Below are 27,473 nucleotides of genomic sequence, written 5' to 3' on the forward strand. Positions count from 1 at the left end.
ATTTGAAAATATAACATCGGGGAGTGCGTGTGACTTGTGCATCAAAATATCTACATATTATGCCAATCATTTCTGTCTCTCGCTGCTGGTTTGTGTTCTGCGGGACGTGAATGTCCCACTGAGCATCTTTCCGAGACAAGCGGGCCTTTTACCGAGGATGAAGGAGAGCTTTGTGAGACAGAAGCCTTGAGATTGCTAAACGCTGCCAGTGTGTGCTCGCTGTGTGTCTGTATGAGAAAGAGATTATGTGGGTGTCTCTGAGAGGAAGAGATCGAGCGGCACGCCTGTGATTGTGCTTGTGAGAGGAAGAAATCGGGACAAGTGTTTTGTCATTCCGTCCACATTTCAGTCTGCTGTCGGCAGACAGCTGTGCCGTGTCAATAGAGGCAGGCGGGCAGGCGATGCTACTGCAGGACTGAGTTCAAATGAAAGCTCAAACACTCTGCCGCTGCTTTGTGAGGTACAACTGAAAAAGGTAAGTGAAACATTTTTGTTTTTTTCCTCTTTAGTTCTTTGCTAAACACAAGAACAGTCTGGCTGCGGTTTCCAAAAAAAAAAAAAAAAAAGACTACAGTGAAGACAATGTTGATCTCTCAGTAAAATTAGTAACACATTTATCTAGTGAAATAACACACCACATTCTAGCAGTATTAAAGGTCTATTAGACAAATTTGGATATTTGTGGAAATCCTTTTTATTTTGGGAAAATCCATCAGAAAGTGAAATTCTATTATGTCTCAAAACCATTTCCAAGTTCAATTTATGTCCACTTTTCGTTTGTCTTCAACTTTGCAGCAAAGCCTCATTGCAAGTGAGTAGGTAGCGACGATGGAGAGCAAAGACTTCCTCTAACCTGAAAGAAACTTCCCACTGAAGCAGCCGTCTACCATGAGCTACTGGGGGTTTAAGCAGATGCACTGAAAAAGCAGCACTTGGATAGGAGTATTAAAAATAGCAAAAAGTTATGACAAGAAGAAAGAGAACATTAAGTTGTTGGAACACTATCCCAGTCGCAAAACACATTTGTGTGCATTTTCTTTTTCTCTAAGCAAACAGAGCGCAGAAAATTATCACTGGATAGAAAATCTTAACCAAAATCTGTTCTGAGGCAGAATTTCTAAACTACAATATAGAAACAAAACAAAATTGTCAAGAGGTAGTGTGAAACTAAAAGTATCGATCTTATCACGCTGGCAATAATGCGATACTGACACCAACCTCGTATCGATACTAGGGAATTATGAAGTTCAAACATCTACAACCAATTCTTATCTTTTTAAGATGGAGTCCAGAGTGGGGGAAAAAAATGATTCAGATAAATCACTTCGCAAAAATGAGAAATGCATTCATGCTGTTGCGTCTCAGCCTTAAAGCAGGCATTGTTTTGTTAAACTGATAATGATTCTTCTCCCTTTAAGGCTTCCGTCGCTTGCTGACAGACAGCATCGTGGTCATTGTTGCATCTCTGGTCTCCTCCTCCTCCCTTTCTCCTCCCTTCTCTCTCGTCTCTATCCGTCCAACCCCCCACTTCTTCTCCACTCACGCACCCCGACTGGCGCATCGCCTCCTCCGGCAATAATGACCAAGGATTCCCCGGAGGAGGAGAACCGAGCTCCGGGCGGCGGCGGCATCGGAGGAGGAGGAGTCGGCGCGGGGAGAGGAGCATCCAGGAGAAACCGGGCGGACGACAATGTCACCATCCTGACATCCTCCATGGATTTCTACACAGCCGGCCGGAGTCGAGCCAGCAGCAGCAGCGACGCGGCCCCCAGCCTCACCTCCTCCGTGGACCTGAGCGCCTCCTCCCTGGACACGAGCATCCAGACGCGGATCTTCAAGATCATCGTCATCGGGGACTCCAACGTGGGGAAGACGTGCCTCACCTTCCGCTTCACGGGGGGCAGCTTCCCCGACAAGACCGAGGCCACGATCGGCGTGGACTTCAGGGAGAAGGCGGTGGAGATCGAAGGGGAGACCATCAAGGTAAAGGCAGCGGCGGGGCGGGACGTGGACCCCCCTCCACGTCCCCTCCCCGTCCCCGGGCTGATGCCTCGGGCCTGCTCTCTTATTAATAGCCAAGCTGTGAAAGCGCAGCTCTCCTCCTCTGCTTTATTGATTATGTACAGGCAGGGGCGCTGATATGTACCTACTGTCTGAGGCACCTGTAACTGCTGCACACACTGCAAAACAACAGTGAGCTGTCATTTTACGACAATACCTGGATGTTTGGAAGCCTCCTCTGGATAGACTGAATTACCTGACCTACACAGCAAAAAGTCCAGTGTTAATTTAACTCCCACAGAGTTGATTTTAACACTTTTTCAGTGCTTATATAGTCCACTCTCATCAAGAGTTAAATTAACACTTTCAATATAGTTAAAATTTTAACACTTTATCAGAGTTACTTATTTAACTCACAAAACAGGGTTAATTCAACACTGTGGGATATACTGGATAACACTGATCCAGGAACAAAAATTACCACTTTATTAGTGTTGATTTAACACTTTCAAGTGTTATTCATTCCAAAAAAGTTACTTTATGATTTGATTAATTATAATAATTATTAAGAAAAAAAACTTGACACAAGTACATACATTTTGAACACTTTATTTTTGCAGCTGTGTTCCCAACATTTTAAATTGTGGTACAATGATCACACATTCATTAGAAATGCCATAAGAGTTTTGAATATCAAAAGAAATTTAAGTTCAGGGATTTTTACTAAATGCCTTTCTTCACTTTGAACAATTTTGAAAGCATGATGATGATCAAATGTGTCCGCTTGGATACAGTTTTTGACACATAAAAACAGGTCAACATTTTTTAGCCTGACTTACTCACAAGAGAGCTCAACGGACTGGTTTAGCAGCCTTGCTCTCACGTCCCTAACTCTGGGCGATTCCTTCATTTTGCCCACGTCAATGTTATACACTGTTGTCTGCAGAAATGTGTAGAAATTCATCAATGCAGCATCATAAGAGAAATTAAACACAAATGTGCTTTGAATAGCTCATCAAATGTTCCAAGAGAACTGTTTGTCTGGCATGGGATGAGGCACTTATCCATGACGATGTAGAAGCTGTCAATCTTGCTTTTCTGACGCCCAACAGCAAGGAGGTATGGCTGCAGACCCCATTGTCCCCGAAGATGCTCCTCTAAACTGCAGCATGACTAAAATTAAAAAGATATACACCAAACATTAGAAACAAAACATACAGCTTTACGATACGTGACATAAAAATAAATTTAAGTATGCCCAGACATCTTCAAAGCTGTCATTCAAACATCTGTATTTATGCATGTCTATAAAAGGAAATAGACAAATAATTTTGCATATTTTAAATTTCAATTACCTTATGAATGACAACAAGTCTCTCATCTGCATCACTTGCACTGATTTTTGGAGACTTCTGTCCTCCTGGTTGCGGTGGAAGAAGATGTAAGAGAAGTAACAGCGAGGCCATTTCTTGGTCATAGCCTGAGGACAAATTTATAAAAGTTTTCAGCTATAATATCAGAACTTTATGAATACTCTGAATAGTCAACTATCTTCAGATATATCCAGGTACTTACTAGATGTGTTAGTGAGGTCATCGCTTTGAAGACTTTCCGCTGACTGCACCAAACTTCTCAACTCAGGTGGAGAAGTGAAACGCTTAGCCTCCTTGATGACATTTGGTTTGAAGAACACATCCACTTCTGCAGCAGTCTGGATGAGGTTTCTTCACTGAATAGGAGACGGAAGTCTTGATCAATCTTTAATAGCATGTAGAAATCAAACCATTATAACAATGTAAAAATCCACATTTAAAGACTTCAGTTGAACACTTACCAATCCTTTTGTGTCCAGGAACCCCGGGAATGTGGTCAGGATATATCATTTCTTCCACTGGCATCTTTAATAAGCTTGTGACGGTGCTCAAAAGTCTCTCTCATCTTCTGAAAGATCACGGACCTGTCTGTGGTGTGGTTAAGCAGAGATATGGCCTCCTGGCAGGCATTCCCATCAAGCTGTTTTTCAACAATCACAGTTCTCTGTATATTTGGGCCTCCAGATGAAATGTAATTGGTGCTACTTGATGGCACAAGAGATCCTCTTTGAATCTTCCTTAGGACCGTTTTAAGACGCCATGAAATGTATCCAGTGCTGCTTGCTGCATCATAAAAGTGCTCCTAAAAAAAAGAACAAAAATTAAATGCAAAATTACAGTTTTGAGTCACAAAATAAAAGAGCATGATTGATTGTAGAAAACAAACAAACAAACAAAAAAAACATTACATTGCCTTTTTTGGTGTATGGATCCTTGAGGGATGCCTTTGTCACTATTCCAAAGGCATACTTCTCTCTGATTGCTTTTGTGGGGAGGTGCCTAACAGCAGATTTTAAATTGGTGATTAAACCTTTTTTTCAATTATTATACATAAATTAAATAGTGTAAAAACATACCCTTGTTCATCAATCATGTGAGCCACCAGTATGTTCACCATTTGTCTTCTTGTGGCATCAGTTAGGGTTTCTGTAGTTTCATACTCCTGCAGAATTCTTCACCACCAGACTTGCTTTGTAGGACACCTTCAACAAGCTATAAAATGAACAATAAAAAAAGAAAGAAAAAAAAAAAGGAAATATGCAATATGCAGATGACCAAAATATGACAAAACATGTCTGGGCATACAAAACAGAATTTAGAGGCAGACAAAAAATATTGTTACATTTTTAGCAGACACTGAGTTATCAGGATTCTCAGTTTTTTGCTTCTTGCGTGGCATCTCATCCATTAGTATTGTTGATGTTGATGCATTTGAGTTGAAGCTTGAGTCAGAAGCAGATGACCATTCTGAGAACTCTGAAGAAAGAGACAATAGACATCAGTTACATTCTTTGGTAAAATCTGTAAAACTGTTGATTTAATTTGCTTTGGTATCTCACCATCATAGCAGAAAACTGTCTGTACCACATTGCCTTGTCTAAGGAGGTCACTGAATATTTCTTCGTCAACTTCAGTATCTGTTGCATCTTTGTATGTAACTTTGGTATCAGGTGGCAGGCAAAATTGTTCAATGACTGAAAAAACAAGGCAAGATTTAGAGCCTAATTCTGTAATTAGCTGGATTTTTTTAAACTAACAGTTACTTGATATTGATCATGTGATTAGCATAAAACATATTAATGAAAATACAATTTTTACTTACCACAAATGTGTAAAATATGTGTTAAACAGACATACATTGGAAAGAATAATGCCCATGCCACACAGATGATGAATAAATAACAAACCTTTCTCATGAAACTGATTAAAGTCAAACAGCCCTTCGACTTCCTCCAACTTCACATACTTTTGCAGGTCACCAAACTTTACATGGATCAGCATTTTATTTAAGCATGGGATAAACCTAGACAAAGCAAAATAAGGTAAAGGTCAAGAGTTCACCTCACTGTAACTCTGCTATTGGTGTCACGTGACTTCGGCTCGTTGAAGCTAATAGTCGTTAGCTTACATTCACAAGGCCAAAATTATCATTTTAAACGGCAAAAACGTAGAAGTATATTTTTTACGAGTGTATGGTCCGACAAAATATGTTTTGTAAGAATTACCATTATAATAATATCAGGTGTAAGTGCTACTAGCTACCAGCTAACATGTTGTGTAAAACTGTTGCAAAATGGACATATTCAGCTGCTTTTCATTATGTGGTAATTAGTAGAAATAGTCAAATCACTCACTCTGTCAATGTAATAGTGCTGGACAAAATATTTAGTAAGTTGGACACTTACCGTGTAGAACAGGAGATGAAGAAAATGGAGCCGTGTTCAGATTGAAATCAAACTGAAGCAGAGGGGAGGAGCTTATTTATCTCCCAGCAGAGTTAATTCAACACCAACGCAATCAACTCTGCGAAATAACTCCAACACTGGGCATCATTTAAATCGCTAAATGTTAAAAATACACTTACTGAGTTAAAATTAACTCTGACACGTTTAACCCTGAAATTTTAACACTCCAGTTTTTGCTGTGTACTGTTCATCAACCACTTTGAAAAGCTTTTTGTCATCCCTGTTTTCCTGCCTCTCCATTGTCATCAGTCGACAACAATAACTATTAGGGTTATTGTAGGTAGGAAAAAATGAGAAATAATAACAAAAAAAAAAGACAATCTGAAATTCTGAGTTTAATGTTAGATTGTTAATAAAAATAGAAATAAAAACAAGGACATTTCTGAACAGGAAAAGTCAAAAAAATTGCAAGAGGCTAGAACAAATAAAAATTCTCAGACTATTGTCAGAATTTTTTTTTTAAACATCCGAGTTTCAGAAGTCAAAAGTTTTTGAGTTTTGGAAATTTTTTGAGTTTCAAAAGTAAAAGATTTGGGGGTTTTTCTAACCCCGAAATTTCCAAGCTTTTTCTAGTTTATTCTCAAAGTTTCAAATGTAATTTTTATTGAATATTCTTCAAAGAAAATGTCCTCCTCTTTTCTCTCCCTCAAACAAATCGTGCCTCAGTGCAGAATAATTTTTCTGCCCTTGATTTGGCGCCCCCTAGCGCAGCGCTCCTCGCATATAGCGCATACCCACTTTTTGCCATGTATTTTATACAGTATTTAAGAAATGGACGCAGAAATTCAGTGTCTTGAAAGGTTTGTCACCCTTTGTTATTGAAAACAAATCAAGACATTATATGGCTAATATAGACGTGTAGAATATTCTTAAACTGAAACGAAAACAGAGAGGAGATTTGAATGAATTAGTAATCGTCCAAAAAAAAATCTGATTTCTTCCTATTAAAAAAATCTGATTGTTTAATTAAAATAATTCATGCTTATTGTTGAGTAGGTAAAAAAGAAAATCACAACATTTTTGGTGATTTTAGTTGTATTAATTATTTTTGTTTTGACACCTCTGGCCTAGATCAAACCATACGTGTTAAAATGTTCCATGTCTAAACTTAATTGAGAATAAACGGCAGGACTTGAACACTGCAAAGTAACTGAGATGCCCAGAGTGTAATTGCACAAGTATTGAATCAGCGGAGCTAATTACAAAAGCACAGCTCACTTTTTTGATTTTTCTTTGGGGGGTAAAAGTAACAAAACAAAAACCCATTTTTATCACAGCTATATAAGTTAGAATATAAGTTGATCTGTCACCCAAGATCTCTACATTACATTGAAGTTTGTGATTATGAGTGCCCAGCCTTATTTTAATGGTTGATCTGTGTCTATAAGGAACAAAATGCCTGCAACTTTAGATCCCTGATGGCGCACGCACACACACACACACACACATACACCCACACACACACAAACACACACACACACACACAGAGACAGCCCCCCCCCCCCCCCCCACCCCCCCCCACACACACACACAATGCTGAGTCAAAAACACACACTAAATGCTGTCCACATTACCCCTGAGGCCTGCATGTCTAAACCACTGGATCTCCTGTACAAACGTCTTCCACTTTAAGGCTAGTGTGTGTCAGAATCAATCCAATGTAATCAAACCGCCTCGCAATAAATGCAATATTATTCTCTGCATGTATATTTGCGGCACTAGTGTGAAGAATCGTGTTTTTGTTTTACCATCTCGTCCTCTCCCTCTCATTCTGTCATCGCAGCTACCAAGCACAGACTCGGCAACAGATCAGTCAGATGTAATGAAATCCACGACAAATACTGACTGTAATTTGCATTAATGATCACGCAGATAATTCCATTGAGCTGGAGAACAGCACTCTCCTAAAGCTGGTAAATGCCTCGAGTTGTAATGTTGATGCATTACATCAACATTATCCACGAACTGCGTCGTCAACAGAATAATGGTCTCAAACACAAACTGTTTGACATGGTGTGACAGGACCTATGCAGAAACAGACGTCTGAAAACCTTAAAGAAATGAAGCAACATGAGAAATACTAGAGGCTCAAAATTCCTCCATAGAGGAGTGAAAGACTTGAATGGAGATTGTTTCAAGATATTGAAACAAGAAGGTACTGAAATACAAGTTCAGGTTAATATTTTGCCTGAAAACATTTCTAATTTAGCTCTAATTGTTTCATAAGCAACGTACGACAGAGTTTTAGGGCCGTGTTACAAAAAAACAAAAGCCATAAAGTCAAAAAAAAAAAACAAGAATTTGTAAAAATATGAGAATAAGGTCATATTATTTCAATAATAAAATCATAATATTCAGACAATAAAGTCCTATTATTGCCAGATAAAGTCATCATGTTATAACTTTATTCTCCTGTTATTTCCAGTAATTACCCTCATAACATTCTGATTTTATTTTTGTAATTATTTTATTGTCTTAGTGTGGCCATAAAGCTCTGTCATAACAAATATTGGAAGTATTTTGTGCATTTTATACATTGGAGGTTAGACTTAAATAACCTTAGGGACTTGAACACTCATATTATGTCCTGATGAAACCCTGAAACTGGAGGAGGATGTACTTTCTTTCTAAGACAGCTGTAGACACAACTAACTAGCGAAGCTAGGTATTGTTTGGTGAATAGTTGAAAGGTTGCAATAAAACCTGCGAGTGTGAATTTTGTTCTTGTTTGGTTCTGATACAACCTCATCTATCAAAATAAAAATGAGAAAAGAAGGGTCACATGCATTAATGAAGAAAATATTGTCTGTCTGTCTCTACAGGTGCAGGTGTGGGACACAGCAGGTCAGGAGCGTTTTCGCAAATCCATGGTGGAACACTATTACCGCAACGTCCATGCAGTGGTGTTTGTTTATGATGTAACCAAAATGGCTTCCTTCCGCAACCTACAGACATGGATAGAGGTAAGCAGAAGCTGAAAAACCAACAATTTCCTATTAGTCTTTTGTATGAAGGTCTGCTAGTGTTTTTCATTCGAGGTTTATGGTTATTGTAAAATGACTCCATATTCTGGGCGATTTTTCTCTCACTACTTTGGCCATGACTTCCCTGATATTGACTCCAGAGTAAAATTAGATGTAAACCTATGATGACATTCAGATAGACAAAAAACAAGAGGAGTACATTTCTGGAAAAACTGGAACATTCCTGAGTTTCAAAAATTATACATTTTCAACTTTTAAAAGTCTGAAATTTCCAAGTTGAGATTAATCTCAGAATTTTTGTTTTTCTAGCAAATATTTGACTTTCCAAACTCAGAAATGTCCTTGTTTTTTATATGAAATTTCTGAGTTTGATCTTAAAATTTCTTAATTTTCTGATGGAGCTTTACTCCCCTTTTTTGATATTCCATCAAATAATCAAAAAGAAAATAGTTAGTCAATGTGAGTTTTTCAGTTTCACCAATTTGCTGACACGTGCGCACAAACCTGGCCGATTCAGCTGAATCCAAATCTGATTCTTGTGTCTTAATTTGTTGCAGGAGTGCAATGGCCATCGGGTGTCGGCATCAGTGCCTCGAGTTCTGGTGGGAAATAAATGCGACCTTGTGGATCAAATCCAGGTTGGCTAGAAGAAGGAAATGTTGACACATTTGTTTTCAGTCGCACTTCAGTGCCAAGCTTTCCCTGAACGTCGCCATTTTCCACAGGTTCCCTCTAACATGGCATTGAAGTTCGCAGACTCCCACAACATGCTGCTGTTCGAGACATCGGCGAAGGACCCAAAGGAGAGTCAGAACGTCGACTCCATCTTCATGTCGCTGGCCTGCCGCCTGAAGGCCCAGAAGTCCCTGCTCTACAGGGACGTGGAGAGGGAAGACGGGAGAGTGAGACTCACACAGGAGACAGAAACAAAGACTAACTGTCCATGTTGAGGAAGAAGAGGACAGGGAGGCATTTCTAGGGAGGAGATGAGAGGAATAACTTATATAAGGGAGGAGGAATGGGGTATGGGAGTGTGAAGGGGAAATTTTCTGGTTAAGATGACAGGGAAGGTTTATGCTGACTCTGGTAGTGATGTGCTTTCAGCGGACGACAGAAAGACATGATAGGACTGAGATTTCGACGGTGTTCTTGTTCTTGAACAGAAGCGATGAATTGGGGAGTGTCATATAGTGACGATGCTGCCTTTTAGACCACAATAGTGTGAAATCTCTTCCACTGACTTTCCTAATAATGCTGTATTGTCTTGTTCTTATCGTTGATCATATGTTAGCTCTTATTCCAATTGGAAACAGGACTTCCCAGACTTTTTTCTACTGCCTTAAGAACTAAAAAGCTGCCTGACCCATAACCTTCACAAACCGTTTAGAGGAGTAGGGGTAGCACTGGAGGCAATGCCTAAACTACCAGACATCCTGTTTCAGTGGCTTGTTTGTTGGAGGATTTGATCTTGCTCCCCTGTAACATCTAAGACGTAGCAAATATAAATAAAACAGAGGGAAATACTCAAGGTGAGCCTGACTGGAACCTCCTTGACGAGGTTTTCAAAAACAGACCCTTAATGGGTTGCCCTGTAGCAAGCCACCTATTGATTTCAGAGCTCCTCTTACCCAAGCGCTCTCTCATGCAGAGGGAAAGTCAACGTCCTCTTTCTCCTCTGCTCCCGATACAAACATATTCCCTCCATGTTTTTACCTCTAAGGAAAAGGTCTGGACGGCTCTCCCTTTGTGTGCAAATGCAGAAAGATCCACTCTTAGTCTTACGGGACTTCGGCGGACCAAGCTGGCTCTCTTCCGTTCTCTTTTGTGGCCTCGCAGCAGTATTCATCCTCCTTCAACATTTACTCACTTTGTCATGCTACGACCACTTTTACGTGTTTTCTGAGATTTCATGTGATAATCCAACACAATTATCACGTGTGAAGCGAAAGGAAAATGATATGTGGCTTTGAAAAACATTTACTCTTAAAAAAAAGCCTGTCTTGAATATGCACTTGATCTCCTTTGCATTGATACTACTGAATATAATCAAGTGCAATCAGTTATAGTCAGAAGCCATGTTGCTAATAAATACAATTTGTCATTGAATATTAACACACCAGGAGAATGTTAATCAGGGCAACAGTCAAGATTTAGAAGCTGACTGATGTAAGGATGGTATGTTGGACCAGAGATGCGTCTGAAAGTTGCCAGACTAAACCAGTTCTTCACCACTGGTTTAGGTCAAAGTGTCATCATAATATAAAACCGGGTTTGGATACTTTCACAAGGCTTCCCTAGAAAACGTGTTGTCTCCCCATCACCATCCCACCGTCAGGGTCCGAAAGAACTGAAAAAAAAAAAAAAAAAAAAAAACTGTGACCACCCTCACAGCACAAGTTAAGCCCAGTGTAAATGAATCTATCCAGGAGGATCAGACTGCATGAAGTTATCCACTAAGCCATATTGATTATTTACTGTGCACAGAAAGACTGTTTGCTTTAGACTCAGAAAGCTTCTTACTGGGCTGCAGGCGGAGGAACACAATGTATATAACTCAGCTTCAAAGTCTTTAGTGTAACAGAGCATCAAACACTCTGACAATTAAATTTATGGCTCTTTGTATTGTATCGCTGTGGCCTACTTTTCACTAAGCACTAACAATACATCCAGATGTAGATTAGTGAGCATTTTAGGAGGGATCTTTAGCTTATTCGCTAAAGGGACAGATGAATTGAATCAAATGATCAGTGCATTCATCAAGAGTGACATTTTTCCTGTCAGCTAAACGCAGTAAACTAAGGCTGTCCTAAAAAGCCACCAGAACCAGAAAATAACAGATCAGAACTTCCTCACCTGGGCCAATGAGTCTCAGTTTCAAACTGAGATACTAGAGTACGAATTTTCTGGAAACAACAATGACGCATATTTTCATCTTGCTTATTAACAGACTATTGCTAGTGATGTGTAATGAAGTGGGGGTATTTTTCTTTGAACATACAAGGGCCCTTTGTAGCAACTGAATATTAGTTAAGCACCAAACCGAAGTATCTTCTGATTGGCCATGACTGGTTTCCTTTACATAAGGGTGGTTTTTCTGTACTCCAGTGGTCAGAAAGATCTCAAACCAGCTTGGTGGAACAGGAGATTTGCATCATGGATGTACCAGAAAAAGTTAGAAATGATGAGCTCTAAGTTATGAGAAGCCGAACGCTTTTCTGGCCAACCCCCGACTCCAAAGCACACCAAGTCCACACATGGTCACAATAGCAGTAAGCCATGCCGCTCCTCCACCCTAACAAGACGTCTGTCCTCCTCCAAACATTACCGAAAAACATCTTCATTGCCACTGAAATCCCAAAAACCCTTTCATACTAGCGCACAGAACCAATATTAAATAGTTTCCCAGGGAATAGGAGAGACTGCTGTGAAGGTGCGTAGCCATATTGGATGTGGATCTGAGTCTACACCTGGAACTCAGAAAACACTGTGCAAATCCAGCGATCAAGTGCTCTGCCCACATTTCAACATTTTTCCATTTGTTTAAGTTTATGCTTTGAGAAACCTTCTAAGGGAGTCGCATGAGATTGGTGTATGATACCAGACATGGCTTCAACACGTTCAGTGTTACAACCGGGAGCCAAGCCTCAGTGGGAATCGCAAAGGATTGTAGGAAGATTGGATCATGTAAAATAATATTTTTTATCACGTTTGGTGATGAGACTGGCCGGAAGATTTGGGGGAATGTACTCCACACTTTTTAGATTCTAGATCAGCCATTGTAATGCATTTGACTAAGTTCTTTATACACAATTGTGTAACATAATTAGATTACTTGCCTTTCTTTATCGCTTTTCTAGCTAGTTTTACAAGTAAGTGCAGTTGATTTATGTTGGGTTTTTTTATTTATGTGTCATGTTTGCTCTTATGTGGATGGATGTCAAGACGTTTTGAAAAATGTAGTCTAATATATCTACTAAAGTTGTACGTAAGAGTAAATAATATCATATTAACATTGCAGAATACATGTGAACGACAACAAGACGCTGTTATTAAGCTACATGGACTGTTTGAGTACCATAGGGTAGAGGGAAGTGCACTTTTTTATATACCTTTTTCCCATAATTATTAAAAAGATAATAATAAAGAAGCAAGAGGTGTTAATTGTAAGATGGAGATCATTGGACATTTTAGTGTTCCTTCATCAAAATGTTTCCCTGGATTCAAATCCAAATGTGTTTGGGTTTTTTTGCAGCCCGGTTTGACTACTTTGTCACAGATGTTCAAATCATTTCACAATAGAAATATTAAAAACCATTCACATGGGAGCTTTTGTACAGCTTGTACAAAAGCTGATTGGTAGCTTGTGTGGACTGAAAAAAAGAAGCCATTGCTCGGTGTCATCTAACATGTTGGTTTCCGACAGAGATCTGTGACGTTATTCTGCAAGTGCTGTAAAATAGCAGTGGACTGTTGTTCTTTCAACAAAAGCCTTCACAGTGGCTTCACCTTCTTTTAAGATGTCGGGGTTTTTTTCAGGCTAGTAAACCTGACGAGACAATGTCGCTGCTTGTGGCTTTTCATGTTTTTGAGATCACGTCCATCTTCTCTTCTTTATATGTATCCTCTTCTGTAATTGTGTTACAATCTCACAACATGACTTCAGATAAAAATACTGAAGAAAATATTTGATTTGGTTTTCTTCTTTGAGTTCAGATAGTCCAAATAAACACAAGTTATCAAGTCAATCCATCCATTTGGAGCTCCTCCAGTGTGAAGAGTAGGGGTGGCCAGGTATCATTTATCATTTATTATTTATTGTGATAAATTTTATATGATAAGAATTTTGATTTATTATTGTCTCAATAAAGTTCAGTTTTCAGGAAGCCTAAATTAGATACTCCTATATTGGATAACCATGAAGAAAAATAAATTCTGCTGTTCCTTCAAAGTTTTTTTTTTGCTTTATTTTCTTCTCTAGAGAACAGATACATGTTAAAAATATCACATTACCAGAGTTCGCCCCTAGTAATGAATATCACTGTTCACTACCAGGGGTGAACTCAAGAAGACTCTGTGATAAATATGAATAATAAGGTGCAAGGTGTGCACACAAATCCAATCAGCTTTTTTATAGTCAACACATTCTTTTCTCCTGCCACATGCTTTTTTCTTTCACTTCAATTTGTTCTAATGTCCTTAGGTAACAAAAATAATATTTTAGAAAATCTTTAAAATATGCATTTTATTTAAATCAAAAATCAACATGGTTGGAGCATATTTGTGATCGTTTGGGTTTGTTATTCGAACAATGAGCCAGAATATCAACAATATCGATACTACGTATACTGATAAGATCGATGTTTTAATTTCAAGTTCAAATTTTATTTTATTTTTATATCGGAGTTTCTCAATGGTACCTCTGAAAAGATTTTGTTTTGATTTGCTCTCGAATTATATATTTTTTGCACTTTATTTGTTTAGGGGAAAAATGCATGTTTGGTTTTTCTATGCTTTCTGTTTGTCATGTTCTGAAAGTATTTTGTAGACACCTACAAACCTTGTCTAAATTCTATAGGTTTTAACAAAATGATTCGAGGGACCCAAAGGCCAGAAATGTGATAATATATCAAACCTAGATAATAAAAAGTATCGGCAGCAGTATTGACATCGGTGATACAGTTTATCAGTTCTACTGTAATCCACGTATTATTGATCTTGCTAATGTCCGATACAAAATGGTACCATGTCCCACAAAAGACAAAGTATCGCCATAGGTAGTTTGTATAAAATTTTGAAAACTACAGCGGTGAAATACACCATTACATTAAATATATGTTGGAATACCATCTTCATTACATCAGGAGAAAGCTGGTGGTAAAAAACTGAAAATGTGCTCATTTTTATTTATTTTTTTTTTCATTAAAATTTTTTTTATGTAAACAAATATTTTAAATGAATTAATTTGGGATCACATTGGCTGTATTCCTCCTTGTTACCCGCGGGCAGCAGTAAGAGGCACGTTTTAGTGAGAGCAGCTCGGGATGGCAGCCGAGGAAGAAAAGGTAGACGTCACATGATGGAGAGATGCAGCCAGCCAGCAGTAGCTGCCTCCCGACTAATCACACAGCATTAACATAAACCAGCTAACTCCACGGGCTAACTTGGACAGCCATCTGCCTCCCATTTGCTTATTCGCTCCGAATTGAGAAAAGCCGCGACGGGCAGACAGGGAATCGACGAACGGAGCTAAACGAAGAACAACGTCACCGTCGCGCACGGTTACCTTAGTCCTTTCTTGCATCCAGCTGGCAGCGTCATTTGACAAAGCAGGGAAGCCCACGGTTGGAAACTCTACCTTGGCTAGCAGCGGGCTAGCCAGCTTGCTAGCTGCTAACGTTGCTAACTGTAGTTAGCTAGCTAGCTAGCGAGCTGTGATAAGTTGCGTCATGGAGGAGCTTGTGGTGGAAGTGAGAGGGACAAGTGGAGCCTTTTATAAGGTAAGTTGCATAAATTACGCCGCGCTTTGCTACGGTTGCCATAGTTTGTTCAAATATAAACAACGAATGACAAACAAATAACAGCGCGCAGCTAGCCCTGCGATGCCTGTTGGTGGATGTGGGCCTCTTGTCTGGGTCCAGCCTCCACCTAGATCGGTTGGTTGGTGTAATGATAAACCAGAGGACAAAAACTTTTACGTTTTATTTGCGTTTCCCTCCGCACTGCGAGCTGAATTAGCGTCCTCATCCCGGCCGGGTGTCTGCTGAACCAGGACGGTTAATTCAGGCTACGTGCTTGTTTCAGTTTATAAGTGATGAAGAGGTGAGCTGCCTGCAGATGCTCACAAGTCAACTTAACATTGATGTTTCAGCCAAGAAGAGCAATAAACGAGCAGCAAATTGTAGCAATGGCTGCCTGGTGGGAGAATGGACAAATCAGATGATGCTGATACTAATAAATGGAGTCTTGAAATCGATCGAGTTTGATTTAATTGCTTTTTCAAGTATGTATGACGTTGGTGTATCTTTTGAGCTTCAAGGTTTTATTTGACGGTATAAATCAAGTAAACGATTAAAATCAGGTTAGCACTCTATATTCTGCAATATGATAAAACAAGCATATTTAAATTTGTCAAGAGATTTTCCACACTGCAACAGTGTTGGTCATTTTGTATTTGGGTATCTCATAAATAAATGCTCCACACAATAAAAAAAAACCTTACTTGAGGCTGCTAAAGTCATATTTTTTAACTAAATTTGACTTCTTCTTGTTATTGTTATTTACTTTGCTGTTATTAAGCCCTTGACAAAAAAAAGAAATACCCAGAGTAATAAAAAATATATTTATTTATTTATAAGAGACTGGTTAAAGTTGATTGTAAATGGACTGGCTGTAAATGGACTGAATCAGTGTGTGATCCAGGATGTGTTACATTTCATAAAAGTTAGCTGCTGTAAATCAGTAAACATGCTGTATTCCACCGAAGTAATGTTACTGAACAAAATGTCCATCTTATATTTTGTTTCGGCATTGCAACCGGATCTAACGTATAAAGTGTAAATTTGGGAAGGGAGATTCTTGTCCTAAAAAGCAGATTCTTGTACAAAAGCAGATGATCTGCATCCATCCAAACTAGATCTGACAAGTCGAAGGAGTTCATCATGTCAACTGGCAGCCATGTTAGTAGGTTGCCTTATCACAGGCTGACGACGTTGCCCTAAAGTCCAGTTTAATGATAAATAATAGCAACTTTGCTTCTCATCATGTATGTTGCCTGAGAAGTAACGATAGATTTTGAAGTGAAGTTTACCCAAATTGGTTTGGATGTCAAAATCTGTGAAATAACTCTTTCTGACACTCCCAGATCAGAAGCTAACTTCAGTATTTTTGGTGTGACCTGTGGGAAGCATACAGTACTAAAACCTAAATGTTCAGAATGTTGTCAAAAGCTAAAAAAAAACCCCTCAGTTTGTATGAATCAGGAATCTTCTAAGTGACGGAAAAACAGGAGTAAGAATTGGGCAGATATTTCAGTTTCTTTTGTAGAGTAAATTTAAAATGCTTTTGTGACAGATGTTGACTTACAATGGGAGCTTGATTAAAAACATTAGACAAATGTTCAGTGTGTGTCTACTTGTTTATGTAGCCTATTTAGGAACATCTCTGGTGGTCTTTTAAAGTTACAAGTGTACTGCTGTGAACCCCCACGTTTTTTTTTACGGTTAAGGGTGATTTAAATGTTTGGTGTGTGTGAGAGAGTTAACGTAATATAAATCTTGTTCTTGGTGTGTTTTCAGACTTGATAGTCTGGTTGACTGTTCAGTTGGGGACCGAAACTGCAACATTTGTTACATTTTCAGTTTACGCGATTGTCTTTCATACTGCACTTTGTCAAACAAACTAAAGCCTTTGGAAAATCAGTTCCCCTCCTTGCCTGCGGTGGTGCTGCACAAGGAAACAGTGAAGGAAACGGCACAAAACCTCTGAAGAAGGCACCGAAAGCAACTTTCTTCTTCATGAAATCTAAACAAAAATGGAGAAACATCAGATCTTAGCGGCTGTTTGATTTTTCTTTTGTGTTTGGTCATTTCTCCTATTACCGTTAGACTGGTTCGTTTGTATTGGTTGCACTATTGTCCACTTCCTGCTTTTGGAGCGGTCTTTGATGTGCTTGGTGATTGCATTTGATGAACCGCACCAGAGTCCCTTCAACTGAATCAAGACCTAGGTTTTTCAGTTTGTTGGTCCACATCAGAGTTCGATTATGCATCCACACCCCCACTAAAGAACTGGATTTTGTAGGCAAATGAACTAGAGTTTGATTAAAGTGGACTAAACAACTCTAGTGCGAATGCACGCTAATGATGGCAGCAGAAAAACGCCAACACTTCACTATGAACATTTGTTAGTTTTTATTTGGATTATTGTCCCTCCTGTAATTTTGTTGACTTCTACAACTCAGGGAGGTTTTAAGAAAGCTTTCTCTGACTATTTCAGAGGTTTATGGGAAGCTTCTGTTTCTGCTTGATTTCATCCGTTGCTGACGGCAAGCCTTTAAGCCCGGTGCTACTCCTCAGGCAACACTCTGAGTCTTTGAATTAGTCGTTTCCTTACAGGCAGGACGTGTCCTATTTGCAATCTTTTATGCGCATGAATGCAGATTGTGGCGAGATACAGTCGAACTGGAGTCAAATGTCTTATGGAATCTGTGGAAGAGGATTAGAGCCACTGAAAAAAAGAAAATAATTCTTTAATGAGAATTAAAGTCAACATTTTTGTGAAAAACCCAGAATTTTACAAAGAAAGTAAAAATTCTGCAAAAAATGTCAGAACTGCAAAAAAAGTATCAAACCTGAGACTAGTCTGAATTTTATGGAAAAAGTCAGATTAAAAAGTCTGAATAATCCTCTTTTTAATAAATCAATTGCATTAGTGGCAGATGCTTGTTTATTTTTCTATTTTTATTTGTTTTTTGTACCTGAACAATGCATGGTGGTAAAATGTTTTTTTTTTTTTTTTTGTGCTTCTCTCAGGCTTTTGTGAAGGACGTCCACGAGGGATCAGTCACTGTGGCATTTGAAAACAAGTGAGTAATGTAATAAAAGGCAAACATAATGGCTGTGTTTCCATCTTAGGCCAGAGTTATGAAGTCTGTTTTTACCGTCTGCTTGTCTCAGTTGGCAGCCGGAGCGTCAGATCCCATTCCAGGACGTTCGCTTCCCTCCTCCGACAGGCTTCAGCAAAGAGATAAACGAGAGCGACGAAGTTGAGGTGGGACTAGTTGGGTTTTCTCTTCAAGAATTGATCAAACTTAAACACAAAGAATGGAGTTAAAATGCAAGTTATTGAGAATCAACGCAAAGGTTATTGAGAAATGAGTTGTGTGTGTTTGTCAGGTGTACTCCAGAGCGAATGACAAGGAGCCGTGTGGATGGTGGCTGGCCAAGGTTCGCATGGTCAAAGGAGAGGTACGGCCGGGTCCACGTATCTTTATTCAATCTTTAGAATAAATTTTAGTTTGGTAAAAAACGTTGATTGTCTGCTGTAAATGTTCCTTTAGGAACCCTTGACCCTCACCTTTTCCTGTTTTCAGTTTTACGTGATCGAGTACGCGGCGTGCGACGCCACGCTGAACGAGATCGTGACGCTGGAGCGGTTACGGCCGGTCAACCCGAACAAGCCAGCCACCAAAAACACCTTCATCAAGATCAGGCTGGAAGTTCCTGAAGACCTGCGACAGATGCAAGTCTCATTCATAACCCACACCGGCCGTTTCATTTCTATAAACACAAAAAAAAATACAACGTAACGACTCATTTCGCACGTCGCGTTTCCAGGTGCTCCAAGGAGTCGGCGCACAAAGACTTCAAGAAGGCCGTCGGCGCGTTCAGCATCACCTACGACTCTGAGAAAAAGCAGCTGGTCATCTTGGTTCGTCAGACGATTTTAACATTCATAGTCGTCTGCTTGTGTTGTGGATGTGGGTAAAATCCGGCTTTACCTCCTGTTGCAGTCGGTGAATGAGGTCACGACAAAGCGGGCCAACATGATGAGCGACATGCACTTCAGGAGCCTCCGCACCAAACTGTCGCTCATGATGCGGAACGAGGAGGCCAGCAGGCAGCTGGAGGTACGCTTGCAAAACTCTTCACACCCTTTGAGATGGCTTCACTCTGGTTACAAGCACATCATCTGTTTGTTTTTAAGATTTTAGAAATTGCAATCCTTTGAAATTGGATGAGTTTTTAAGTCATCAGTCCAGCTAAATTAAACTTGTTTTATTTAGATCTGCAAAGTACGTAAAAGGTTGTGGATATTTCCCATAAACGGCAAACCAATCAAATTATTTATGTATTTTTGTTTATGTCAGAGTTCCAGACAGCTGGCGTCTCGGTTTCATGAGCAGTTTGCAGTTCGGGACGACCTGATGGGTCTGGCCATTGGGACTCACGGGGCCAACATTCAGCAGGCGCGAAAAGTCCCCGGAGTCACCAACATCGACCTGGACGAAGAGACGTGCACCTTCCACATATATGGGGAGGTAGGAGGGCATCCAGATCAACTGCCACACCGAGGCAGTTCTTCATCACGTAGTAACGTGATGAAGAAGACGGTAACAACCTTTTGATTGGTGTGCTTTTCCCAGGACCAGGATGCCGTCCGAATAGCTAGGAGCTACCTGGAGTTTTCCGAAGATATCATCAAAGTTCCCCGAAACTTAGTCGGTGAGCGTAACGAGATTGTGCGCTGTAACTCTTCAGTTCTGTTTTCTCTCACCACTGACCGGATTCGAACCCTCTGCAGGAAAAGTGATCGGAAAGAACGGCAAGCTGATCCAGGAAGTGGTGGATAAATCCGGCGTGGTGAGGGTTCGAATCGAGCCGGAGAACGACAAGAAGCCTTCGGCGGCGGCCGCGGCAGCAGCAGATGAGGTCAGTAATGTCGAGATGAAAACGCCTCAGTTTCTGGATTTTCATCACATCTCTTCAAACCGTGTTTGATGTTCTTCTTCAGGGAATGGTGCCATTTGTGTTTGTGGGGACCAAGGAAAGCATTTCCAATGCCACAGTGCTCCTGGACTACCACCTTAATTACCTTAAGGTGGGTGTTGCATCCCGGATGACAGATTAATAGTTTGTAGTTGTGCATTGATTAATCTCCAACGATATTCTTAACTTTGGGAGATTGACGATAGTTACACGTACAACCAATGCCATCCTCCGATCTTATGTTGTCTCTGTAAAGATCTGAAAATCAGCCACTCCTGGACAGAATCAATATTTAAAAACTTTCAGATAGAAAAATTGGTATCAGCCAGAATGCGAATTGGCAGGTCAGGCATTTTACACAGACTGAGCACGCATCACTAAAAAGCCTTAAAGTGTCAAATTCTTGTATGTAAAATTAAGGCCTTTAAAATATCTCAAATTAATTTAAAAAAATAAATAAATCACCGTAAATGCGTTTATCACAGGTGTTAAACTTTGTCGTGGCTGAAATATTTCAGCTGGTATATTCACTGTGGGGACGATTTGTGACTAAATGCAGTTGAGGCTACTTTAAGTTTATTAGCTGCTAATAAACTGTTGCTGTCTAACTAGCTAGCTTTTTTCTTTGTATTGTGATAAAGTGCAAATTTATCGCTGACAGAGATGCAGTTTTTCATAAAAAATATAACATTTTTCTTTGATTTTCTGTTTAAATATAGGCCTCAGATTTCATTCGTGCTGGTCTTAAAAAGTCTTCAATTTCTTTTAAAAGATTAAATGAAACCAAATTTAAAAAGACATTGTGTGAAAGATTGGAGACCAACCAAAAAACTGCAATTGATGCGCCACTGGTCTTTATTTATTTATTTTTTTTACTTGAGCTACACCAGTGCACCTGGTCAGGACTGTGCTGTCTTACTGGGAAAGTCATTTCCTGTTTCGTTGTCTGCAGGAGGTGGACCAGCTGCGCTTGGAGCGCCTTCAGATTGACGAGCAGCTGCGACAGATAGGGGGCGGGGGCGGAGGGGGAGGGACAGGCCCCCGAAACCCCAAAGACAAATCCTATGTGTTTGATAACGGGATGGGGATGGGCAGAGGAGCGGGAGGTGGGAAGCCCTACGTGGGAGGAAGAGGCGGACGGGGCCGGAGAGGAGGCGGGGCGGCGTTCACCTCAGGTGTGCTCACCCTAACTCTTCCTGTTTCTCTGTGCGCCGTTTTCTTCGAGCTTCCTCATTTTTACCGCAAACTCTTTTGACATTCGACTCCACAGGCACCAACTCGGAGGCGTCCAACGCTTCGGAAACGGAGTCAGACCACCGAGAGGAGCTGAGCGACTGGTCCCTGGCTCCCACAGAGGAGTTGATGACGGGAGGCGGGTCCCTGCCCCGGCGGACAGACAGCAGGAAACGAGCCGGAGGGGGGGTGCTGAGAGGCCGTGGGGGCAGAGGGAGAGGAGGGGGAGGGTATAAAGGTGATTATTATTATTCCTCTGCTAGAATGAGGTTAGCAACCTGAAATAATACATAACTTTGTGTTTAGGGCTCACACGATTAATCGGATTAATTGTGATTAGTCGATTATTTCAGTAATCGATTTAGCTGTTGATTAATCTTCAACTTTAGTATGCAGATTTTAAAAAGGCCATTTGTTAAAAAAAACATTTTCAAATATAAACACCTTTGTTTTGCTCTACTCAAAACTCAAGTGGCATTTTTTTAAATTCTGAATGCTATCTTGCTGCATTTTAATGGGATGGGATGTTTTCCCTGTCTGAATAAGGATTTTAATGGTTTATTTGCATTGTTTACTGTATTTTTAATGTATTAAAAAAGGCTCAATGAAAAACCTGAAGAACGTCACGCCCCCTCTTTTTTTGTTTTTAGCTGATAATCATAATCTAGATTGTCTTCAGAATAAAACCACTTTTCACTTTAGATTTATTAAACACATTCACTATTTTTATGATTTCTTTTGACTATAAGGTATTTGTTTTTGTGTTGCCTAGGTGATGACATGCAGTGGGGCGAGCCAAGACCTCGTCATGTCAGGGACCCAAAGCCTCGAGGCCAGGAAGACACACTGCAGGTGAACTTTTGCTAAAATGAGAAACAGAAATGATTTTTATCTCTTGGTTCCAGCAACTCAAACCAAAGGTGTCTTTTTTATGCTGTTTTGTATTTATTGGCCTGTCACTGGTTGAACTGAGGGAAGCACCTATCCACTTTTTTCACTTCCGATATCTGAGGTTTAGTATCAGCCGATACCAATCTGATGCAAAAAAACAACTGAATTGACTTAAAACAGTTCTTTCTTTTTCTTTTTTTTTAACACAGACTTAAATGTACCGAATTACACATTCATTTGTTAACTGTGCACCAGTACAGCACACTTAAATACACCAATAACGTCACAAGAATGGTCAAACATGTAAAAACAAAACAAATTTAATTTGTTCAGTCAGTCCAATTAGGAGCCAAAGAGTCAATGGAAAATAAAACAGAAACTAATAACAGTCGGTTGACGATTTTTGGTCAAACACGTAAAAATAAACGGCAGAAAACCTTCTTTCAAATGGTTCAGAAAGAGAAACTCAAAATTCTAGATACCATCTGAAATAAATAAAGCATAATATCAGAGCATAGAGTTGGACTGGACAGATCGACCCTCATGGATCAGACACATCCTGGTGCTGGTTCAGGTGTTGATGTGAGATCGGGAGTGTGGGAGTCGACGTGATGTTGTGTTTTTCCCCACAGATCCGTGTGGACGGAAACAACGAGCGCAGCGTGCAGCACTCATCAGGCGGCCGAGGGGGGGGAGGAGGAGGAGGAGGAGGAGGACCTTCTTCATCCCAGAGTGGCATCGCTGTCGGCGGGGACGGCCAGTCCCGCCATCACCATCAGAGACCCCTGAGAGACCGGGGGATAAAGAAGGACAAACAGGACGCTCCGGCGCTGGTGAACGGAGTGTCGTAGACGCAACCACGGAGGACCTTCTCTCTCTCTCTCTCACACACACACACACACACACACACACACACACACACACACACACACACACACACACACACACACACACACAGGCAACTTCTCATACACCATCTTATAGTCTCTGGCGTATTTTATTTTTTATTTTTTGGTCTTTTTCTCGTCTTTGTCGCACACAAGAGGACACGCATTTCCATCGGCATGGAAGCGTTTAGCGAAGTCTTGATCCGTTCCCGCCTGTTGTCGTCTCCTGTTCTTCTCTGGACTGTCTCGGGAAGAAGAAGGTTTTTGATGAAAGCTCCTCTGTGATAGAAGGGTTAGCTGAGGGGGGAAAAAAACTGCTCCCATTTCACTCCGTCAACACCACAACTGTGTATTTTTTGGGGAACTTTTTTTTTTCTCCCTCAGTCCCTTTCGGGCTCACTCGCACGAGAAAACGGGAACGACGGCGGCAGAAATCTGTGGAAACAATTTCATCCATTTGGCAAAAGTTTAAGCGTTTTTAACTCTTAGAGATGATCGCAGACTTTGCTGTGTCCAAACATTTACCCCCACTGGTACAGAAACACGTTTTGCTTCTCTAAAACTCCCAAAATCCAATATTTTCAAAGTCACCCAAAACCAGCTTTCTGCAACATCCCTGTTCAAAAAAAAAGAAAAAAGAAAAAGTAGCAAATCTGAGATTTCTTATTTTTATTTGTCCATGTGGGAAGACATTTAGTTGTGGGAAAAATGTTTGCAGATGGCACTTTACTTTTATTTTCTACCTTTTTTTTCCCCGCACTGAAAAACAACAGGTAGGCACTCCTGAAAGCGACGCTCTACATCACGCTGTTATTCAAAAAGGCCTTCGTTTGCTTTGATGCCTAAACATTGTAAGCTGTTGGACCCCGTTTCTTCTGAAGCATACAGACTTAAATCTGAGGCCCGCTGGTGTGAAATATCTGTTCTATTTTGGGGTTTTTTGTTTGTTTTTTTTAAAGAAAAAAGCAAATTAAAACTCAGCAGCAACTTCCAAAAGTCTAGGTTTGTACTACGTCGATGTCAACTGTCATTTTGTAAAAAAAAAAAATAATAATAAACGCTCCACCTCTCTTGTGAGCAGATTGCTGATACGATGAAAGGTAAAGGTAAAAAACAAACAAAAAAAAAAAACACTGACTCATGGCTCCAGCCTGTAAAATAGAAGATTGATGCTCGTATATGGATTCATGGCCTGCACTGGTTTTAGATGATACTGCACTGATTCACAGGGTGGTACTAAAGAGCTGTCAGGTGAAAACCCCTAACATGCATTTTACTTTGGCTTCTGTCTCTACTGACATTAAAAGAGTCCGTCTAAGTGGAGGGCAGATGAAATGGCTCAAACAGGACAATTATCTTGTTTAATTTATTAATTTGTCGAATCTTCATTTATAAAACATATTCGTGTTAACTATAGATGAAATATAAGTTGTTCTTGGTTGGGGTTTTGCTTGTCCAACATATTTGTGATCTATCCCTTTCCTGTTTACCTTTTTTCTTCGAAATCACATTTTGGCTGCATCTTGTGAACGACGACAAAAACGAGACATTTTCCTACAGCTACGAGAGTCAGTGAAGCGGTCATCATGTGCCTGTGATTATTTTTTTTCATAAACTGAGAGCTTCTCGTTTTTCAGTCGCCATGAGGCTCCTTTATGTTTGTGCCTTGGGTTTATGTTCCTCCCTGTCTGTAAATTTAGCAAATTTCAAAGGAAACAGTCATCAGCGTAACGACGAATAATGGAGATTCTGTGACTTCATGGGAGAAATGGCTTTTTTGAAAGTGAAAGTCCGAGTTTTTTTTTTTTTTTTGTACTATTTACATAATGAAGGTCAAAACAGTATGATGGGTGTGAACTGTAATCATGACGCATTTTAACGTTGTATTCATCAATTTCTGTGGATCTTCTTGCATGGAAGACAGCAGTTTGGTTTAGCTGGAGGAGAAAGCCTTAAAAGTTGATTTACTGTTGGTTTTTTCTGTCAAAGTCCTCAATTCAAACCGACTGCAATAATGGACACGGGCTAATCTAGAGAGATATTCTGATTTAGGAGACAAAATAACTAAGCTCAGTTTTATCAATTAATCCGTAGACTTTCTTATTTAACACTCAAGTCGTCTTTTTCATTATTCTCACTAGCTGCGTTTCCATTAAAAATGTGCGCAGAACTTTGTGGAAAGAAAAAAGAAATCAGATTTGAAATTGTGAATAAGCTTGTTCGTCCAATAAGTCATTAAACATACCATGCTGTCGTCCTTAAATACTTCCTGTCGTTTTCTTCTTCTTGGTTTCTGCCAGTGGTAACATCTGGTTGTTGGTCACATGACTCGTGTGATGCAAAAAAAAAGAAGCATTTCCATTGCAGTTTTGCGACAGAACTGTTTTGATAAAATAAAATTTTAAAATCTTTTTACCGAAAAACAAGTTTTTTCAAAATTGTAAGTGAATTTATTTTTGAAAAGTGGCATTTTAGAGTCAATGGAGACGCAGCTATTGAAGAATATGTTGGAATTCGTCAAGATTCACATACTTCCATGTTGGGATGGTTTTAAAAATAGTCAAATTTAGGTAAAGCTAATAGTGAAGCGAAGACGGTATTGGCGGACGTGACAAAACCTTCATTTTAGCAGTGCTGCACATCTGAAGTTTCTTGTGGCCTGCTTCACAAATCCTACTAAACCTTTGACACGATTCTTGAAAAGAAGCAAACCTTTCTAAATGAAAGTCTGAATAACTTTTATCTCAGAGCTCTGACAGCTCAGTGCATAGGGGAGACCTTCATTTTAATTTCGTGACACGTGCCTTCCATTACGGCTAGCATCACAACCTAGATGTATAAATCAGGGATGGAGGATGATTCAGTGTGTCAAGATGATAAAAAAGACTCGGTTATCTTGAGCTCTCAAAGCTTTGTCTGAAGTCTGACTGCAAAGAAGTGAAGGTTCATGAGTCTGGTGGTTTCAGCGCTTACGGACGGTGGATGCTGTCAGCGCCGGACCTCTAGGTGTTGCATCTATAGCGTCAGACTGAAGCCTGACGGCTCATCTGTGAAATTCTGTGCAGGCCTCTAGTGGCCACTCGGCCCTCACACATGCACCCTTTTTCAAGTTTCATTTCTGTGTGTGAAGCGGTAAGTGAACCCGCTCCTCATGCCGCTTTGACACTTGATAAATGAACTGAAGAGGTGGCTGTGTTGAGGCCAGGTTCCTCCTTTTTTTTTTTTTTTTTTTTTCTAACTTTCATTGCATGAACATCTTTCTTCTGGACTTCAAAGACACTCGGTAGAGTTTGACATGATCTTTTTTTAAATAGATGTTTGGCCTGAGTAGCCAGTCACAAGCTGAAGACGTACACCTTAGAGTCAGTGACACGTAAAACTTTATATTACATTTTAGAAAGTGGTTACATGAGTAATAAATGATGAAACACGTTCTTTTAGAAGTCTTTTTTTTTCACCCCCTTTTTAATTATGATGTATGTTAATTTCTCCATCACTAATATGTTAAGACTTTGCTTTCACTTGTTTACACTGCAGCCATGTTGCATTTAGTTTCTCTGGTAAGGATTCCAACCAGTTCATCAACCATTGGTTCCAGTGAAAGTAATCTATGTATTGTCATTAGAGCATCTGCGGTTTGTTTAACAAAAAGAAGACAAAAAAAAAAAAAAAAACAAGAAGGGAGGGTGGCATATTGTAAATAATGATGTCATTATTTGTTTAGGAAAAGATTTGTACAATTGTTTAAAATGCTCTCTTATGCTATTTTGTTTTGTTTTTGTTTAATATCGGGCTAAATGCTAGAGCTCTTCAGAATAAAGTCGATGCTGTGCAGTAAAGTAGGATGTGGTTGAAATACGGTTGCTATGAACAGCTTTGCGGAGGGAGTTGGTTTTCATCTGACTATTATGAAAATCGATCCAAAACTGAATAAAATACTGAACCCACTCAGGGAATTTGACCTAATGATTGATGGGAACTGTATGACGACGACAGTATTAAAGTACATGTCAAAATTTTATGAACGCTTTAGATTCTCTGTTGCCCCCAAATCTGCGACTCCTGTAGTGATGAGTAAAATAAACATTCCTGGGTCTTTCATACATAAGTTGGCGAGTTTTGTGGGTTCTGATTGGATAGTCCCCTCATCATT

At 39.8% G+C, this 27,473-nt stretch overlaps 2 protein-coding genes and 4 long non-coding RNA genes across 8 annotated transcripts in view; 2 read left to right on the forward strand and 4 right to left on the reverse strand.

Moving 5' to 3' along the window:
• The window catches only part of LOC129362422 (uncharacterized), a 31,336-nt gene extending 16,143 nt beyond the window's left edge, over nucleotides 1-15,193 (reverse strand). Inside the window, exon 1 of the long non-coding RNA XR_008606230.1 lies at nucleotides 15,107-15,193. This is a non-coding gene — a long non-coding RNA (uncharacterized LOC129362422). The remainder of the gene's footprint in view (nucleotides 1-15,106) is intronic.
• rab33a (RAB33A, member RAS oncogene family) lies at nucleotides 262-13,507 on the forward strand. Of its 2 annotated transcripts, XM_055033922.1 has the most exons (5): nucleotides 262-475; nucleotides 1,419-1,983; nucleotides 8,662-8,802; nucleotides 9,381-9,461; nucleotides 9,549-13,507. In XM_055033922.1, the coding sequence occupies exons 2-5, from the start codon at nucleotides 1,579-1,581 to the stop codon at nucleotides 9,771-9,773; spliced, it is 852 nt and encodes a 283-aa protein (XP_054889897.1). In that variant the 5' UTR covers nucleotides 262-475; nucleotides 1,419-1,578; the 3' UTR covers nucleotides 9,774-13,507. The 2 variants fall into 2 exon arrangements, with proteins under 2 accessions (XP_054889897.1, XP_054889896.1); XM_055033921.1 differs by lacking the exon at nucleotides 262-475 and having other exon boundaries at nucleotides 648-1,983.
• On the reverse strand, nucleotides 3,009-3,688 carry LOC129362419 (uncharacterized). Its single transcript, XR_008606226.1, has 3 exons — nucleotides 3,577-3,688; nucleotides 3,357-3,481; nucleotides 3,009-3,174 (listed from the first exon to the last, which is right to left on the reverse strand). It is a non-coding gene; the product is annotated as an uncharacterized LOC129362419 (long non-coding RNA).
• LOC129362421 (uncharacterized) lies at nucleotides 3,700-4,540 on the reverse strand. Of its 2 annotated transcripts, none has more exons than XR_008606228.1 (4): nucleotides 4,451-4,540; nucleotides 4,283-4,373; nucleotides 3,836-4,176; nucleotides 3,700-3,759 (listed from the first exon to the last, which is right to left on the reverse strand). It is a non-coding gene; the product is annotated as an uncharacterized LOC129362421 (long non-coding RNA). The 2 variants fall into 2 exon arrangements; XR_008606229.1 differs by having other exon boundaries at nucleotides 3,702-3,730.
• On the reverse strand, nucleotides 4,708-5,974 carry LOC129362420 (uncharacterized). Its single transcript, XR_008606227.1, has 3 exons — nucleotides 5,282-5,974; nucleotides 4,934-5,068; nucleotides 4,708-4,850 (listed from the first exon to the last, which is right to left on the reverse strand). It is a non-coding gene; the product is annotated as an uncharacterized LOC129362420 (long non-coding RNA).
• fmr1 (fragile X messenger ribonucleoprotein 1) lies at nucleotides 14,897-27,267 on the forward strand. Its single transcript, XM_055033920.1, is given in 15 exon segments — nucleotides 14,897-15,320; nucleotides 18,354-18,406; nucleotides 18,498-18,591; nucleotides 18,717-18,788; nucleotides 18,914-19,062; nucleotides 19,158-19,251; nucleotides 19,334-19,450; nucleotides 19,691-19,861; nucleotides 19,967-20,045; nucleotides 20,125-20,318; nucleotides 20,320-20,421; nucleotides 21,262-21,484; nucleotides 21,580-21,780; nucleotides 22,315-22,394; nucleotides 23,066-27,267. Coding segments are annotated over 15 exon segments (1,899 nt in total). The 5' UTR covers nucleotides 14,897-15,269; the 3' UTR covers nucleotides 23,285-27,267.
• Nucleotides 27,268-27,473: the final 206 nt, after the last annotated feature.

The sequence above is a fragment of the Poeciliopsis prolifica genome, unplaced genomic scaffold, assembly GCF_027474105.1.
Source record: "Poeciliopsis prolifica strain line A6 unplaced genomic scaffold, Auburn_PproV2 SCAFFOLD009, whole genome shotgun sequence".
NCBI classification, from domain to species: domain Eukaryota; kingdom Metazoa; phylum Chordata; class Actinopteri; order Cyprinodontiformes; family Poeciliidae; genus Poeciliopsis; species Poeciliopsis prolifica.